General features: G+C 39.6%; 1 protein-coding gene across 1 annotated transcript in view; it reads left to right on the top strand.

Annotated features, from left to right (window-relative positions):
- The window catches only part of DOCK3 (dedicator of cytokinesis 3), a 924,676-nt gene that overhangs the window by 591,168 nt on the left and 312,889 nt on the right, over positions 1-20,619 (top strand). The window contains exons 9-12 of the mRNA XM_053721106.1: positions 3,110-3,261; positions 4,316-4,397; positions 6,234-6,294; positions 19,502-19,649. Of these exons, the coding sequence (XP_053577081.1) occupies positions 3,110-3,261; positions 4,316-4,397; positions 6,234-6,294; positions 19,502-19,649 (443 nt within the window). The remainder of the gene's footprint in view (positions 1-3,109; positions 3,262-4,315; positions 4,398-6,233; positions 6,295-19,501; positions 19,650-20,619) is intronic.

The following is a 20,619-nucleotide window of genomic DNA, read 5'->3' as shown; positions in this document are numbered from 1 at the left end:
TCCTTGTGCTCCCACCCACCAACGATCGGCTCCACCGCTGTCTGATGCAGAGAGGGCCACAGAGTTGCCCTCTCTGCATCGGTAACTCTGCAACTCTATTTTTGCAGTGCCCTACTCGTGGGACATGCAGAAATAGTGCAATCTCGCTACTTTTAGCGAGATCCTGTCACAGAGAAGCCCAGGACTGCAGCGTCGTACAGGGTACAAGGTTGGTCCTTAAGGGCTTAAAGGGACATGAAACCCAAATGTTTTCTTTGAATTTGGGTTTCAATTTGGGTTTCAAGAACATGCAATTTTAAACAACTTTCCAATCTGCTTTTATTATCTAATTTGCTTTATTCTTTTGATATCCTTTATTGAAAAGCATATCTGAATAGGATCAGTAGCTGCTGATTGGTGGCTGAACATAGATGCCTCCTGTGATTGGTTCACCCATGTTCATTGCTATGTCTTCAACAAAGGATATCTAAAGAATAAAATAAATTAGATAATAGAAGTATATTGGGATGTTGTTAAAAATTGTATTCTCTATCTGAATCATGAAAGAAAATGTTTGGGTTTCATGTCCCTTTAATGACCAGCGTCGTACAGGGTACAGCGCTGGTCGTTAAGGGGTTAAGAGATATCTAGATAGGATACCGTGAGCATGTCTGGAGCACTACATGACAGGAAATAGTGCTGCCATCTAGTGCTCTTGCTAATGTATAACATTGTTGCAAACTGTTGCCATATGGTGCTGCAGACACGTGCACACCCCTGAGCTTACCTTCCTGCTTATCTACAAAGGATAACAAGAAAACAAAGAAAATTTGGTAATATAAGTAAATTGCAAAGTTGTTTAAAATTGTATGTTCAGAATTGAATCATGAATGAAAAATGTTGGGTTTCCTGCCGCTTTAATCCCAAACCATAATTTATAATTAATGTCTATTTCTGTTTTTTTGCACTGGAGCTTACATTCAAATTTGAACCCTAATTAAATTGCTCAATTTTGCTGCTGAATTATTTCAAAGGCATATTGATGGCAAATAACATTTTCATTGTGGAGCCTTATAATAGAAGTCTGATCATAAAACAGACGTATGTTTACCAAGACATTCATATAAATCTACCTGATATAGATGCAGTCAGCTGGGTGAAATTAATATACAGGGGTTAAACACAGTACTAGAAAATAGTTTGATAAAAAAAATGTATCTTTAAGTCAAGACAAGCTGGGAAGGATGAGAAAAGAAAATCTTTGTATAAGGGCAGGATAGGGAGAAATGGAATGTCTTCTATTACCCAGTGTTAATTTTGACGGCAAATTTCGATTTAGTTTTAGGGGCCTATTTATCAAAGGTCTTGCGGACCTGATCCGACAGTGCGTATCAGGTCCGCAAGACCTCGCTGAATGCGGAGAGCAATACGCTCTCCGCATTTAACATTGCACCAGCAGCTCACAAGAGCTGCTGGTGCAACGCCGCCCCCTGCTGACTCGCGGCCAATCGGCCACCAGCAGGGAGGTGTCAATCAACCCGATCGTACTCGATCGGGTTGATTTCCGGCGATTCCTGTCCGCCTCATCAGAGCAGGCGGACAGGGTTATGGAGCAGCGGTCTTTAGACCGCTGCTTCATAACTGCTGTTTCTGGCGAGTCTGAAGACTCGCCAGAAACACGGGCCCACAAGCTCCGTTCGGAACTTGATAAATGGGCCCCTCTGTCTTTTGACTAAAGTTCCATTTTAGTTTTAGTCATATTTTAGTCATCTGAATTGTTTTAGTTTTAGTCGAATAAATCTCCAGTAGATTTTAGTCAACAAAAATCGAAGGGGTTTAGTGAAAGTGTAATGCATTATTTAAGCATTTCTCTATAATTTCCAAACTCAACGTTATATATAACGTCTTTATTAAACTTAAATAAAACCAAGTTTCATAAACAAACAGAAGTGCAACTTTAAAGGGACAGTCAACACTCAAGATAACAGTATCCGATATTTAAAAATAAAAAAACCGAAGATCCGCCTGCACCGTACCCCTTTTGTCTTACCTACTTCCTTCTACTATTAATCATCGTCAATAACTTCTATAATATGATGTAAATATGGCAGCCTAACTCCCCCCACCGTTACGTAGCTACCTTCTTCTTCAAATGATCAGCCAATCAGAATCCAATCCTCGGTCAGAAATTGTACGCGCTTGCAATTTCTGACCGATGATTGGATTCTGATTGGCTGATTATTTGAAGAAGAAGGTAGCTACGTAACGGTGGGGGGAGTTAGGCTGCCATATTTACATCATATTATAGAAGTTAGTTAAGACAAAAGGGGTACGGTGCAGGTGGATCTTCGTTTTTTTATTTTTAAATATCATATACTGTTATCTCGAGTGTTGACTGTCCCTTTAATATATAAAAAAACATACTGTAAACTGTACTGGCTGTAACGCCATTGCACAAATTACCCAATATAAAAACTTTAATAGTTCTCTGTCAATAATTAAAACAAGTATCAAGTAACTCAGCACAGCAAAAAGTTTCTGCAGCTAGCACAGGCACAGCATAACTTAAGCCCATACTCTTTTTATTAACCTGTTTTTATTTATGGTACTAAGGTTTGAACATGCAATACAGATTTAACTGTTTTGGTATATAACATGTCTTTATCTTAAAATTAAATAAAACCAAGTTTCGTAAATAAACAAGAAGATAGCCTTGGTTTTTTTTTTGTTTTACAAAAGAGCATTAATTAGATATGGATTAATTATAAAACCTTGCATAAAGTGTTAATTTTTACAGCAAATTATTTAGTTTTAGTCATAGTCTTTTGACTTCAATGTCATTTTGATTTAGTTTTAGTCATAGTCTGTTGACTAAAATGCCATTTTAGTTTTAGTCGTATTTTAGTCATCAGAATTTCTTTAGTTTTATTGTCATTTTAGTCTAGTTTTAGTCGACGAAATTAACACTGCTATTACCTGTTCTCCTTACACAGCTCTTTGTTGATGTTTTTCTTTAAGCAAATTCTAAAAGTTTTAACAAAAGAGGAGGTTTGTATAATTTGATAAGCAGATTTGAGGATGTGCTTTTTGTGCTGTCTTTATTGTGACATGATCTGCTTTATTGTCACAGGCAGACACCCTGAGGCAGCGACACAAGGAGCCTCGGGCCCCTGTTCCCCACCACCTGCTTCTCAATCTGAAGAGTTTTACACACAGCAACATTGGAGAAGACGTGGACATCTTCTTCTCATTATATGATATGAGGGAGGCGCGTCAGATCAGGTGAAACATGTGACAGTTTTATGTCCAGGCTCTGTCCCCCACTGTCCTTTCCCATTAGGTCCTGTCACATATTACACCAGACCTTTTCACTTTCTCTCTTGACACTGTGTCACATCAGGTTCTGTCACCTTGTTACACTCAGCCCTGTCACTAGATGTCCTGTCACTGTGTCACACCCAGCCCTAACCCGAGCTTTCCTGTCACTGTGCCACACCCAGCCCTGTCACTAGCTGTCCTGTCATTGTGTCACACCAGGCTCTGACACTAGATGTCCTATCACTGTGTCACACCCAGCCCTGATCCTAGCTGTCCTGTCACTGTGCCACACTAGGCCCTGTCACTTGCTGTCCTGTCATTGTGTCACACCAGGCTCTAGCACTAGCTGTCCTGTCACTGTGCCACACCAGGCTCTTACACAAGCTGTTCTGTCACTGTGCCACACCCAGCCCTGTCACTAGATGTCTTGTCACTGTGCCACGCCCAGCCCTGTCACTAGCTGTCCTGTCACTGTGCCACACCTAGCCCTGTCACTAGCTGTCCTGTCACTGAGTCACAACCTGCCCTGTCACTAGCTGTCCTGTCACAGTGTCACACCCAGCCCTGTCACTGTGTTACACCAGGCTCTGACACTAGATGTCCTGTCACTGTGTTACACCCAGCCCTGTCACTAGCTGTCCTGTCACTGTGCCACACCCAACCCTGTCACTAGCTGTCCTGTACCTGTGCCACACCCAGCCCTGTCACTAGCTGTCCTGTCACTGTACCACACCCAGCCCTGTCACTAGCTGTCCTGTCACTGTGTCACACCCAGCCCTGTCACTAGCTGTCCTGTCACTGTGTCACACCCAGCCCTGTCACTAGCTGTCCTGTCACTGTGTCACACCCAGCCCTTTCACTAGCTGTCCTGTCACTGTGCCACACCCAGCCCTGTCACTAGCTGTGCTATCCATAGCTCTTCTGTCACTAATAATCATGTTGTTTAGTCTTTTGGTGCATAACAAATGAAGATAAAAACAATAATAATAATAGTTAATATTTGTCTCTTTATGAACAGTGAAAGGTACATGATCCGGCTTAATAAGAACGGAGGTCCGAAGAACCCAGAAAAAATTGATCGATTGTGTGCGCTATTCACGGTAAGAGTGTGTGTGCGCTATTCACGGTAATGTGCATTCTTCATTTTATAATCACATAAATGACAAATACAACTCAAGGAACAGAAAAGGGCAACATACGCCTTCTGTCACTATTTCTTTATTTGGCACAAATCCATTCAGCAGTTTTGTTGCAAAAGTTTTTTTTTTCACACCATATGGAGGCACATTGAGAAACCATATTTTTTCACAATTACATCATTTAAAATTGCAAAATGGATTTACTTAAAATGTTACACATCTCAGCCAAAAGACTAAGGGCTAGATTACAAGTGGAGCGCTAATTTATTGCATGTGCACAAACAAGCAAATCTTCCCGTTTACGGGTGCACAATAAATAACCAGCCATTACAAGTGGCTGGTTATTGCTACCGCAATCCTCTGGTTACATTTTTTAAATGTCCCCCAATTGCCCCCAAACAAAAACGTGAGGTCCCTTTTTTTAACAAAAAAAAAATTGAACTAAGCAGTATTTTGTGGCTAAAGTTGGCGGCTGTGGGGTGTTAGAAAAAAAAACGGCACTGTAAAGTGCCTTTACATTGTGGTCTATGGAAACTGTGTGTCCCCAGTAAATATATATGTATATGCTGGTATACATACATATTTATGTGTTAATATGTGTATATACACGTATTAACACATAAATATATGTACAATATATAAACACACACTAGGAGCCCTTTCCACTCAAATACCTTGAAAGATGAAAAATATTTTTCAATCAATTTTAATATTTTTTAATATGTTCTGTGTTTTTACTGTAAATATTTTACATTCCAATGTTCTTCCCTTAGAAGAAAATGTTCTTTGCATTTCTAAGTAGGTATTTATTTATCTATACCTGTATATATAGATATACAGGTATAATAAGAAAGAACATTTTCTTCTATGTGAAGAACATTGGAATGTAAAATATGCATAACTACCTTTGGGTTAAGCGGTCTTTAGTGGTCTAATGCGTGTTGGGTTAGCGCGTAAGCTAACTGTGCTCTCAGTTGAATTTTACCGGCAGAAGAAGTTAACGCGGTTGCAATACCGGAAGCCCTGAACTTTTTACTTTAAACTTGTAATACGTGCGCTAACCCGCCTGTGTTAAAAGTTTAAAAAAATCTGTGCTTCACTTGTAATCTGGCCTAGAGTCTTTGGGAATACTGTAGTCTGTGCTGAGGTGCAGTGAAAAATCCTGTAGAACACCCCAGAACACCTACGGACATCCGTTCGAGACTCTTGTTTTATTCAGCGAGTCTACTTTACCATAACAAAATGAATATTTTACAATTAGAAACAGTTACATAAACGGTTTTGCAAACACATTTCCAAAGCGTTGGTGTTGTCATTTTTGTTTATTCCACATTCTTGTTTGACGTGTGATTTATTGTGTATTAGCGACTTAATGTAGCTAATAGATATTAAATGACAAAACACCGGAAAATAATAAGTGCAGTGATACTCAATACATTTTAAAAATGATCTCATCTTTAAAGCGAGGCCTCATGGGAATGAGACAAGCGTCTATGAATTTAAGCCAATGTCAAATGTGTTAATTATTGCAATCAGATGGTATGATCATTTTAAGAATCCAACTAAGATTCAGCTTAAACTAAATCTGAGTGAGACATTTGCGAGTTGATTTCTTTCCATAGATACAACTTGTAGGATGTGTCAATTTACTGTTCTCAGACTGATTTCCACACACTTGGTATTATCTGTACTTAATGTATGTGTTTGTTGTGCGTGCAGCTTATGTCCTTGAATACCTTTGTTCCTTATGGCGTCTACACGAAGAAAGGGCTGACTGTCTGTTTTGTTTTTATATAGGATTTAAGCAGCAAAGATATGAAGAGGGATCTTCATCTTGTAGTTCATGTCATCAGAATAGGTATGTGACCCTATGACTCACAGCTATCTACTTCATATCATTACAGTAGGTATGTGACCCTATGACTCACAGCTATCTACTTCATATAATTACAGTAGGTATGTGACCCTATGACTCACAGCTATCTACTTCATATCATTACAGTAGGTATGTGACCCTATGACTCACAGCTATCTACTTCATATCATTACAGTAGGTATGTGACCCTATGACTCACAGCTATCTACTTCATATCATTACAGTAGGTATGTGACCCTAAGACTCACAGCTATCTACTTCATATCATTACAGTAGGTATGTGACCCTATGACTTACAGCTATCTGCTTCATAGCATTACAGTAGGTATGTGACCCTATGACTCACAGCTATCTACTTCATATCATTACAGTAGGTATGTGACCCTATGACTCACAGCTATCTACTTCATATAATTACAGTAGGTATGTGACCCTATGACTCACAGCTATCTACTTCATATCATTACAGTAGGTATGTGACCCTATGACTCACAGCTATCTACTTCATATCATTACAGTAGGTATGTGACCCTATGACTCACAGCTATCTACTTCATATCATTACAGTAGGTATGTGACCCTATGACTCACAGCTATCTACTTCATATCATTACAGTAGGTATGTGACCCTATGACTCACAGCTACCTACTTCATATCATTACAGTAGGTATGTGACCCTATGACTCACAGCTATCTACTTCATAGCATTACAGTAGGTATGTGACCCTATGACTCACAGCTATCTACTTCATATCATTACAGTAGGTATGTGACCCTATGACTCACAGCTATCTACTTTATATCATTACAGTAGGTATGTGACCCTATGACTCACAGCTATCTACTTCATATCATTACAGTAGGTATGTGACCCTATGACTCACAGCTATCTACTTCATATCATTACAGTAGGTATGTGACCCTATGACTCACAGCTATCTACTTCATATCATTACAGTAGGTATGTGACCCTATGACTCACAGCTATCTACTTCATATCATTACAGTAGGTATGTGACCCTATGACTCACAGCTATCTACTTCATAGCATTACAGTAGGTATGTGACCCTATGACTCACAGCTATCTACTTCATATCATTACAGTAGGTATGTGACCCTATGACTCACAGCTATCTACTTTATATCATTACAGTAGGTATGTGACCCTATGACTCACAGCTATCTATTTCATATCATTACAGTAGGTATGTGACCCTATGACTCACAGCTATCTACTTCATATCATTACAGTAGGTATGTGACCCTATGACTCACAGCTATCTACTTCATAGCATTACAGTAGGTATGTGACCCTATGACTTACAGCTATCTACTTCATATCATTACAGTAGTTATGTGACCCTATGACTTACAGCTATCTACTTCATATCATTACAGTAGGTATGTGACCCTATGACTCACAGCTATCTATTTCATAGCATTACAGTAGGTATGTGACCCTATGACTTAAAGCTATCTACTTCATATACTTATAGTAGGTATGTGACCCTATGACTTACAGCTATCTACTTCATATACTTATAGTAGGTATGTGACCCTATGACTGACAGTTCTGTACATACATAAGCTACTTCATATCATTACAGCAGCAAAGATATGAAGAGGGATCTTCATCTTGTAGTTCATGTCATCAGAATAGGTATGTGACCCTATGACTCACAGATATCTACTTCATATCATTACAGTAGGTATGTGACCTTATGACTCACAGCTATCTACTTCATAGCATTACAGTAGGTATGTGACCCTATGACTTCCACCTATCTACTTCATATCATTACAGTAGGTATGTGAACCTATGACTTACAGCTATCTACTTCATAACATTACAGTAGGTATGTGACCCTATGACTTACAGCTATCTGCTTCATAGCATTACAGTAGGTATGTGACCCTATGACTTACAGCTATCTGCTTCATAGCATTACAGTAGGTATGTGACCCTATGACTCACAGCTATCTACTTCATAGCATTAGAGTAGGTATGTGACCCTATGACTTACAGCTATCTACTTCATAGCATTACAGTAGGTATGTGACCTTATGACTCACAGCTATCTACTTCATAGCATTACAGTAGGTATGTGACCCTATAACTTACAGCTATCTACTTCATATCATTACAGTAGGTATGTGACCCTATGACTTACAGCTATCTACTTCATAGCATTACAGTAGGTATGTGACCTTATGACTCACAGCTATCTACTTCATAGCATTACAGTAGGTATGTGACCCTATGACTTACAGTTCTGTACATACGTCAGCTACTTCATATCATTACAGTAGGTATGTGACCCTATGACTTACAGTTCTGTACATACGTCAGCTACTTCATATCATTACAGTAGGTATGTGACCCTATGACTTACAGTTCTGTACATATATAAGCTACTTCATATCATTACAGTAGGTATGTGACCCTATGACTTACAGTTCTGTGTATACATCAGCTACTTCATATCCTTACAGTAGGTATGTGACCCTGTGAATTACAGTTTTTTGTATACATCAGCTACTTTGTATCATTACAGTAGGTATTTGACCCTATGACTTACAACTGTCTACTTCATATCATTACAGTAGGTATGTGACCCCTATGACTTACAGCTATCTACTTCATATCATTACATTAGGTATGTGACCCTATAACTTACAGCTATCTACTTCATATCATTACAGTAGGTATTTGACCCTATGACTTATAGTTCTGTGTATACATCAGCTACTTCATATCATTACAGTAGGTATGCGACCCTGTGACTTACAGTTCTGTACATACATCAGCTACTTCATATCATTACAGTAGGTATGTGACTCTATGACTTACAGTTATGTGCATACATCAGCTACTTCATATCATTACAGTAGGTATGTGACTCTATGACTTACAGTTATGTACATACATAAGCTACTTCATATAATTACAGTAGGTATGTGACCCTATGACTTACAGTTATGTGCATACATCAGCTACTTCATATCATTACAGTAGGTATGTGACCCTATGACTTACAGTTCTGTGCATACGTCAGCTACTTCATATCATTACAGTAGGTATGTGACCCTATGACTTACAGTTATGTGCATACGTCAGCTACTTCATATCATTACAGTAGGTATGTGACCCTATGACTTACAGTTATGTGTATATATCAGCTACTTCATATCATTACAGTAGGTATGTGACCCTATGACTTACAGTTATGTGCATACATCAGCTACTTCATATCATTACAGTAGGTATGTGACCCTATGACTTACAGTTATGTGTATATATCAGCTACTTCATATCATTACAGTAGGTATGTGACCCTATGACTTACAGTTCTGTGCATACATCAGCTACTTCATATCATTACCGTAGGTATGTGACCCTATGACTTACAGTTCTGTACATGCATCAGCTACTTCATATCATTACAGTAGGTATGTAACCCTATGACTTACAGTTCTGTGCATACATCAGCTACTTCATATCATTACAGTAGGTATGTGACCCTGTGACTAACAGTTCTGTGTATACATCAGCTAATTCATATCATTACAGTAGGTATGCGACCCTGTGACTTAAGCTATCTACTTCATATCATTACAGTAGGTATGTGACCCCATGACTTACTGCTATCTACTTCATGTAATTACAGTAGGTATGTGACCCTTTGACTTACAGTTCTGTGTATTCATCAGCTACTTTATATCATTACAGTAGGTATGTGACCCTATGACTTACAGCTATCTACTTCATGTAATTACAGTAGATATGTGACCCTATGACTTACAGCTATCTACTTCATGTAATTACAGTAGTTATGTGACCCTTTGACTTACAGTTCTGTGTATTCATCAGCTACTTTATATAATTACAGTAGATATGTGACCCTATGACTTACAGCTATCTACTTCATGTAATTACAGTAGGTATGTGATCCTATGACTTATAGCTCTGTGCATACGTCAGCTACTTCATATCATTACAGTAGGTATGTGACCCTATGACTTACAGTTCTGTGCATACGTCAGCTACTTCATATCATTACAATAGGTATGTGACCCTATGACTTACAGTTCTGTGTATACATCAGCTACTTCATATCATTACAGTAGGTATGTGACCCTATGACTGACAATTCTCTATATAGATCATCTACTTCATATAATTACAGTAGGTATGTGACCCCATGACTTACATACATTTACAGAGCCGTTACATTTACATTACACTTGATAAACTCCCAGACAAGACTTCATAATAAGCACTTTTTACTCTTATAAAAAAATCCAAATCAAATACCCCAATTCAAACCACTTAAAGGGACATTGAACACTTTGAAATGATAACATAAAATGATAAATCGTATGTATAAATAAAACTCTGCAGTATACTTTCATTATTTATTTTGTCCCCTTTTCCTATAATTCTATACAAAAATTGTGAGCTTTTCAGTTCCTGTTATAAATGGAAGTGCAGAACTCTGTTATATTGCACACAGCCATTGGCTGCACACTCTAGTGACCTATTTATAACTGTCCCTAATTGGCCAGAGCAGAGAAGGTAACCTAAGTTACAACATGGCAGTTCCCTTTGTTTTATAGACACTAAACCTTTACACTTATTTTGTCAATCTTAAAACAACTAATGAAACTTTAAAAAGTACATCTACTTGTTATTCTCAGACTAATCTTTTATATGAATGCATCATTATATGTAGCTTTTATTTAGTGTTTAATGTCCCTTTAAAGAGACAAATATACCTATGGTTTTTGAGCACAGGTAAATTGCACAAGTCACCTATTAGCATCAGAATATACTATAAAAAAGGATACATGCACTTTAACTTGTGATGAAATTAATAAACCTACAAAGTTACCAATTTGTTTGTCATTAATTTTGCACATTTAATTTTCGGATCACAAAATCAGGATATTAACAATGAATATAATGATTCTGTGTTGTTTTCAGGAGGTATGAATTTCAACACTGTGGGGCATATTTATCATGCTCCGAATGGAGCTTGATGTTCCGTGTTTCTGGCGAGCCTGCAGGCTCGCCAGAAACAGCAGTTAACCTGTCCACCTGCTCTGAGCAGGCGGACAGACCGCCGGAAATCAACCCGATCGAGTACGATCGGGTTGATTGACACCCCCCTGCTGGCGGCCTATTGGCTCTTGTGAGCTGCTGGTGCAATGCTGAATACGGCGAGCGTATTGCTCGTCCGTATTCAGCGAGGTCTGTCGGACCTGATCCGCACTGTCGGATCAGGTCCAACAGACCTTCATAAATAGAGGCCCGTGTGTCAATAAATATGAATCAAGATAATGCACTCTCCATAATCATTTTCCCTTTAAAATGCACAAGATCACTTGAATTCAAGAATTAAAGTTAAGGGTTAAATTAAGAATTTACAAAATGTATTTAACACACAGTACTAAGAGCAAAATATTACTCACAGCTCACAGCAGTCAAACACATTTAAAAATGCCAGACTTAATCAAAAACTACTCCACAATATGCGCTCTCCATATTTATAGCCAATTAAATGAAAACCATCTGAGTGTAGACCAATTAAAAGAAAATAGCAAATGAACCAATCGTAATCATTTTTATGAGCATTTACAAAAAGTAGAAAGTTACATACACATTTAAATGATTCAGTATTTAGAGGAAGATGTATATTAAGAAGACAAACTTGAAATCGGACATTTAATTATGAAATTTAAAGTAATATTAAATTGGGCCACCAGAATGTTAATTTATAAATGGAATTTAAAAATCGTTTTACATATATATATATGTGTGTGCAACTAGCCCTCCAGTACTACTGTATCAATTCAGTTAAAGGCTCAGTAAAGTCTAAATTAACATTTCATGACACAGATTGAACATGCAGTTTTAAGCAACTTTCCAATTTAATTCTATTGTCAAATTCGCTTTGTTTATTTATTTTTTGGTATCCTTTGTTTTAAAGTTAACCTACACCTTAACTTTACTTTCACTTTCCCATTAAACAAAATATTGAAAAAGATCTGTATAAAAAATAAGGAGTTGATCACAATTTGTGTCTTGTTTTCAGTAGATAACAATTTCTGAACATCAGGGGCGTCCGTAAATTCACCTTGCACAACGAAGAATCACATATACGGCGCCAGCCATTCATAAACTGCCAAGTCGGATAAACTAGCGATGTCCAGAAATTTGCGTAAATACACATTTCTGGAGTTGCCAGTGACTTACGGCAGTTTAGAAACTGCCGGCGCCTAAGAAAATGAAAAAAGTTAAATCGCCCGTGAAAGTCTAACCCAAATACACGTCAAAACCCCTATTTTCTTATTAAAAGGAAAGAGTCCACAGCCACATTAATTTCTTGTGGGAAATAAGAACCTGGCCTCCAGGAGGAGGCAAAGACACCCCAGCCAAAGGCTTAAATACTCCTCCCACTCCCCTCATCCCCCAGTCATTCTTTGCCTTTCGTCCCAGGAGGTTGGCAGAGAAGTTTCATAATTTCATTTGTCTCTTATGGAGGGTATTACTCTTCGGCATGGGACAGGAGTTTTAAGTAATCCTATCAGTCTCTCAGTGAGGGCTTGGATGAAAGTTAGAGTCCGGAGATGCAGGAAGAGTCTTTCTGCAAAACCATCCCGACTCATGTTAACAGCTCCTCAAGCAATCAGCGTTGTCGAACTTTGCTCCGCTGCCTGCTTTCTTCTCTCAAGTCCATGGCAGAGGCAATGCTTCTATTCGTCACACTTGAAGGGCCGTGTTCCTGTTCCACAGCGTAGATTCCGGTAAGATTGTTTTATTTTCTTTCTTAATGAATGTACTGTACTACAGATGTTTTCTGAGAGGCTACCACCTTGCGGGACTAACTTAACATAAGGGTCAAGTGAGTCTCCTTTTACTATCTTGGAATCAAGGGTTAATATCTCCTGAGGGGGGTTATTGAACAGGGGGGGTTATAATCATGTTTGTTATGTGATTCAATCTGCTTATGTGTAGTGTTAAAGGGCTCATGGCTTGGAACGTAAAAGCCTTTGGAAGTGACGCGACCTTATGGTTGGCCGCGCTTTTTTTAGACTATACGGTTCACCTTCTGGCCGGGCGTGATTACATTCTGTCCTCCATTTCCGCATTCCTGACCGTGTGGCTATGGAGAAATTCTAGTTCGCAGGGGTCTGGTTTACAGGAGGTGGTGAGTGCCCCAGCCATTGTGGGTGTCAGGTCACAGGTGCCATTTTTGTTTTGTATTATAGTCCGTATTGGCATATTCTCAATCCACACATGTCAGTCAGTTATGTTCGGTGTGCCTTATTAGAGCGCCTGGTTCCTCGGGCTCGGGGAATCAAGGGACAACTGAGCCATCCGCCTCTGGGGGTCCTGTCCTCCAAGAGGCAAGTTCCCTACCGCTCTATACTTCTACACATGCGGGTAACCCAGCTTATGATTAGTCCTCCATTCAGGGCGGCTTGTTCCCCCTGGAGTTTGCAGCACGTTTTCGCTTCCACAAATTTTTGGCGATTATTAGTCTGCAGAGCCTAGACGTTTATGTGCGATTGTGCTTATGCCCTATTGTCCCGGGTCCCTGCGGGTGTAACTGTCCCTGAGTGTTGTGCCTTTCGTTACAGAGTTGAGCGCCTTCACGTCTTACTCAGACATGTTTTTCCATTACTAAATGATCCTATCCTTATTGGATATGGGAATTTTCAGTCTGCTTCAAATGGTGCACCTCATTAGACATGTGGGGATGATGTAATCTCCTGACTGTTCTTTTTTGAGATCCTTCCCAGTGTTTGGAAGATTAGGGCTCGATTTGGCTGGTCCTGCGGTAGGCCTGTTTTCTTATTGGGCGTTTACCTAAGGGTTGCCTTATATATTTCTTTTTATCCGACTAGGATGTCTTTAATTTTGTTTATTTGTTTCCTTCAGGAATCTTAAACTGGAATCTATACTCTCTGTAACTTCTACAGAAGTGTTTTTGGGGACATGTTAGTCCTATGTTTGTCTGTTTTCCCTCTTACGCTCTAAGGGAGGATTTATGCAGCTTGACGGTTAGGACCCGGGTTGCAGGCTAGTCCTGTTGGGTTTGGTTCTGTCTTGTGGCTGTACAGACACGTGGTGCCATTCTGATTGGCTGGTCCGGTCAAGGCGCAGAGAGCTCATGTTATCTTTTGTTTTACATTCAACTATGCATTCTAGAGGACCTGTGGGTCCGTGAGGCATGAAGGACTGTCTCAGTCCTTATAACCTTCACTTTGGATAACTGGGTCAGTGGATTTTCCACTGTGTCACTTTCTCTTGCGTCTGGTATTGTCGGACTATAGAGTTTCCTCCCCCACGTGGTGGAGAGTTGGAGGGCTTAGCGCCTTCTTTCTGCCGGGTGAGCGGTTTAGCCTTTTTCTTTTGAGGTTCTGGGATGTCCTTTTTGGACTTGGTCCTCTGCAGCTAGTAGTTTGAAGGGTAGTTTAGCTGCCTTGCAGCGTATGGTTTGCAAAATGTAACCAGCTGCAGCTATTGCACATCGACTGTGTACTGTCTAGCTGTTTTTCTGAGACCTTTTTGGTCTTTCTCCATGGTCTCCAGGTTAGGTCTCCTTTTAGGGGCCTGGGAGATGTTTGTTCCCTGTTTGGGATACTCGGCGTGGTCTCCTTGGTCTAGCTTGGGGTTCCTCCTGGTGCTGGGGAGAGTTTGTGCTCCTTTCTCCCTGTGATCATCCGCTTGTTCGGAGGTGATGTGGAGACCAGCCTTTGCTCGAGTGGTTTTGACCTCAAGGTCTCCCCTTGCCTTATTGTCCTGAGGCTGTTGGAGAGTCTAGGGGCTCTAGTGTCGTTGTACGACTTTTACCGCCTTAGCTCCTTTGGAGAGTGGGACTTCAGCAAGGGTGTAGTCTCTTCCTTGGGTCAGGACTTGCAAGTTTTTTTTTGTTGGCCGGGTGGATCCGGATTTTGCATTATTATCCCCTGGGGTCTGGATTGTTATATCAGATGGGGTGTTCAGTTTTCGTGTATTATTTATTTTAACAATTGGGGGCTCGGACCTGTTTCTCTCTGGGGCTTCCGGTTGCTGAGTTTCACTCAGCATTTTCCCTCGGGGACCCCATTGTGGGTTGTTACTGGATTTTTAGGCTCCAGGGCTGGTTCGGTTTCCCCAGTTCCTGGGACCTTGGGCTATGTCCTTTTACTCGGATTACTTGACCTGGTCTTGGTTGGCCAGGTTTTCTGAGTGACGTTGCTCATTGGGCTTGTTTTGCACCTTAGGTGGTTTCCCTTGGTCAGCTTGCTGTAGTATCCATTGTATTCATTGCTCTGCAGGTGAATGGACTTGCAGTGTCACTGCTTCTACTATTGCACATTGGTTGTGTGTTAACAAGCTAGTTTTTAGTGGAATCCCTTACTCCAGGGCTTTTGCGTTGGGGATTGACCTCTCCTTTGGCCTGTGGCTTCGTGACTTGTGATAGGTGCTACCCTTTAGCCTTTTCCCCTTCTTGAGTGAGAGCTTATTCTCCTTTTTATGGAGATGTGGTCCTTTTCTTAGGGCTTCTCCTGGATTCAGGAGATGGGAACGGTGAGTTTCCCTAGCAGAGAGGGGTATTCTCTCTGGGTTGTTAGATTCCATCTGGAGTCTTGCTGGCTCCGTGTCGTGACTTAGTTGGACTTTTTTGCTAGATCCTTTGGGTCTATGGTCCTGTAGTCTGTTCTGAGGAGTCGGGTTGCACTTGTGCTCTGTTGGATTGGCTGCGGCCATTCTTCCGCTCGTCTTTGAGTTTTGTGAAACATTTTTGTTTCACAAAATCCATAACTACTGGTCTCAGATGGCGGTATGGATCGTATCGGTATAGGCTGTAACGCAAGCATTTTAGCCGGACCGCACAACCTGTAATACCGGCGCTATGGAAATCCCACACAAAATGTAATTATTTTTTTTTAGTGCGGAATGGACGTTGCGTTACAGACTGAAATGCTTGCGGTATAGCTATACCGACACTACTCGTAATATGCGTACCTGGCCATTACGCTGGAATTGCATTGTTTCAGCGTTATAAGCTGTACCGCAATACTTGTAATCTAGCTGTTTATTAGGTAGTTTGCGATGTGATGGTTGGCGGATTAGGGGTTAATATATTTTAATAGGTATTGCCATTACGCTGGAATTGCATTGTTTCAGCGTTATAAGCTGTACCGCAATACTTGTAATCTAGCTGTTTATTAGGTAGTTTGCGATGTGGGGGTTGGCGGATTAGGGGTTAATATATTTTAATAGGTATTGCAGTGGGGGATATGGCAGTTGACAGGTAGATATTTGTACATGCGTTATAGTTAGAACTTTCAGGGAGTTACGGTGCTTATATACTCAGCGCAAGGCTTGCTGCGCCTGCTTATGTGTGGCGAGGTGAAAATGGAGTGAGTTTTCTCCATTTTCACCGTGTAAGTCCTTGCTCTGAATATATGATACCGATTTGCAACGAGGTTCTCTGTTAGTTTATGGGAGTAAACACTGCGGGTGGCGGATGAAATATTTGCGCCGCCTTTATATGCGGCGCAGTATATGTGATAGCAATACCCGGCTAAAAACCGGCGACGCCGGCTTTTGTGGGCGACGCCGCATATGTAATCGCTCCCCAGGTTAGTATTGTCAGTGTATTTTTCCTGTGACCACAAACATAAAATGGTTGTGCTTTTAATACCCATGAAGCTCTAAATCGTTACTTCCGCAAAACAACACAAAATCGTTATATTAATACCGCTGAAACTCTAAATTGTTATTTCTGCAAAACAACAGAAAATCGTTACAGGCATCATTACTCTTGATTTATCATTAAAAATCGAAATGTGCATGATTATGACAAACAAAATGGCCTGTTCATTGGTTTAGCAATTACATCGGAGGTCGAGGGGACTATGGGGTAGATTTATTATAGTGCGAGCGGACATGATACAATGTAGCGTATTATGTCCGCTGCACATACGGAGCTTGATTAATCGACCTCTATATGTTGATTAGTACATATACTGCTCATTTACATTAAGCCGTAATTAGGTTTGCTCGGGGTCACAAACCGATAAATATGCTGTCTGAAGCAATTTCGTGTGTCAATTGCTGAAAAGTATTAGAAGCCGCTAAGCGCTATTTTACACCAGGTTTCAAATGAAAGCGCAAACCATTAATTCCCTGTCAGAGGCTGTCAATACATTGAAAAAAAAAAAAAACAGCTCAACTAGGTGTAAAAGAGGAAAAATAAGCTTTTTGAGACCTAGTTCCCATTGACGTTTTAAAACTTGCACTTAATAATGCAAGTGTTTCAATTTGGAAAAAAATTGTAATACGTAAATTTTATTGTTGTTCCATGTATAGGAATAGTTGCTCTTATGTTCTTATGGAAATATCAATATGTATTTACATGTAAAAAATATATGCAAACACATGTCTACAGAATTCAAACTAGACCTATGCCTAGGGCAGCAATAACATATAGTACATATATTAATCATGTAGAAAATGTAATTATAAATAAAAAGTAGCATTTGCTTATAGTTAAAAAAATATGCATTATAAATAAGTGTATCTTTGGTTTTGATTCTCTTTAGAGATGATTACAGGTAAGGAGCGCAGACGTTACACGTAAATGTTATAGTGTAAGGTCAGGTAACCATAGCAACTAGCTAGTTTTGGCATGATTTTCAAGAAATCTGACGTTGAATGGAAGCATTATCACAATGTTAACTTGCACCTACTCGAAAAGAGTGACTACACGCACTGCACAAAATATTTCAAGGGAAACCTGGAACTAAAATGGAGCCGTAAACTACTTTTAGCTGTCGGCAAATTCGGTAGCTTACGGTTCCATTTTTTTAGGGCTCAATGGAAACGAGCCCTTAGTGTGTAGTGATGTAGTGTGTAGTGATGCTAATAGGTAACTTGTGCAATTTACCTGCCGTGATCCGATATCATGGATGTATATGTGTGTCTCTGTAAGGGATTCGAATAGGGGCACTATTGTTACTGTTATTTGTTGGGTTATCGATTGTTTGGTGATTTTGCTGCTTCTTAACCTCTTGCAATATGTTGGTGGGTACTTTTCAGTGTGTTTTTCATATGTGCAAAACAATGTTGCATTCAATAACTTTTTTGGTTACTCAGTAATAACTTTTTAAGCGTTGTCTGAGGTTTATCATGTCCTTTTAGCTGTGGAATTTGATAAATGAAAAATGGCCGCCATAGATCTCTTGTTAAAGGGACAAAATACTCATATGCTAAATCACCTGAAACTGAAATAAAAAGCTGACAAGAAAATATCACCTGAACATCTCTATGTAAATAAGGAAGATCTTTTACCTCAAAAAATTTAAGCTCACAATAATAAGTGCTCTGTGAACAGTTATACTTCAACAACTGTCAGCAAGTTGAGGGGATAAAACCCAACAACCAACAGTGGTGATATCACACTTTGCTTTACTGTGATCTCATGAGATTTCACTGAAACACATGGAAATAACATGACTGTGCCTGCACATGCCAAATGCACACTTTCTTGCAAGTCATGGGACTGGCATCCTGATTGGATGCTTAAACCCCTTTATAATGGGATGTGGCTACTGAGGAAATTTTGAAGTAAAATATCTTCTTTTTTTTTACATAGAGATGTTCAGGTGATATTTTCTGGTCCCTTTCAATTGCTCCAACATTTGGATATCATGTCCCTTTAAGTATTGACAATTGTGATTGTGATCAGAAAACAGTACTAGCACATGTTAAGTATATGGCCATTTTTGAATGAAAAGAATTTAAAACTTTTGTTTTGTTAGCAAAGTGTGCATTGTTTTGCAGTCCACGGACACACTCTTTTAAAGTCCCCATACATTATCACCTCTGCTGAGGCTGTTAGTACAGGTATAAGTGAGTTACTATGCTTATCTAACAATCACTGTCAAGAATGTAGCATTGCCAGGCTTCCAAACATTCAAAGGTTGATCCTTGAATTCCAATGTGCACAAACATGCATTTCCTGTTTCAAGATACAATGTTAATCAGCATTTACTTAAAATGTATTTTATGCAAACATATTGTAATATGTTAAATTGCTGCTTTTTCATATAAGCGATAGAAAATGTATCACGTTACTATCCCTTTAAAACTCGTGTAGCCAACTTTCTTTGTGCCTTGTCACCTGTAGGTCGAATGCTGCTCAATGACTCTCGTAAAGGTCCTCCGCACGTCCATTACAGACGCCCATATGGCTGCGCTGTACTGAGTCTAGGGGAAGTGTTGCCCGTGCTGTGTGAGCATCGAGATGAGAAGGACTTTGTGCTGAAGGTTTATATGTGAGTATAGAATCCAGTTTTAGCGGGGACACTTTGTTGAGAACCCTCAAAGACAACCAGTAACCAGTAAGGACAAATAGTAATTCCTAGTTATATAAAAATGCATAACCAGAACAGTCAACAGTCAATATTGTTAGTCAATAAAATGTCAGCATTGTACAACATACTATGTAATGTTAAGTATGTTTAAAAAAGCTTCTGTAGCATTTTATTGGTAAATTCATAGGTGCAGACTGGTAAGAATGCCTTGTGTACAGAACATGCTAAGGGCAGAGATTGTGCTGCCCCACATACTATCAAGGTTTCATGTCACATTAAGCGATAAGCACCCACAAATAATTAAACAGAACAGTCTACTCCAGAATTTGTATTGTTTAAAAAGATAGATAATCCCTTTATTACCCATTCCCCAGTTTTGTATTACCAACACTGTTATATTAATACCCTTTCAGCTAGATTACGAGTTTTGAGCACTTTAGGGATTTTAACGACCGACACAAAAGCGGCGTTATTTCGTCTCCCTATAGCGTTGCTATTACAAGTTCTTAAAAAGCAGGCTTGTGCGGGCGGTAATGGTTGCGTTGAACTCCATACCGCACTGAAATCAAGCGCTGCTTTGACGTGCTTGTGCACAATTTCCCCATAGACATCAATGGGGAGAGCCGGCAAATTTTTTTTTAAAATACAGCTAAACTAAAGTTACAATTATTAACTAAATAATAACTATTTTAAACTAAATACAAACTTACCCGTAAAATAAAACCTAAGCTAGCTACAATATAACTGGATATTTGTTTAATTGTATAATATATATATTATTTTATCCCCATTGGTTGTAACAAACAGAGAAAAGATTTTTGGATAGATTCCCGAAGTTTCCGAAGACGCAGCGGTTGTAACTCCTTAACTCATCTGCAAGCTCTGAGGTGGCGGACAGCAATCATCCCGATCAGATACGATCGGGGTAATT

Source organism: Bombina bombina, chromosome 7 (assembly GCF_027579735.1).
Source record: "Bombina bombina isolate aBomBom1 chromosome 7, aBomBom1.pri, whole genome shotgun sequence".
Classification (NCBI taxonomy): Eukaryota; Metazoa; Chordata; class Amphibia; order Anura; family Bombinatoridae; genus Bombina; species Bombina bombina.
The sequence above is the reverse complement of the archived record's forward strand: the minus strand, read 5'-3'. Positions and strand labels throughout refer to the sequence as shown.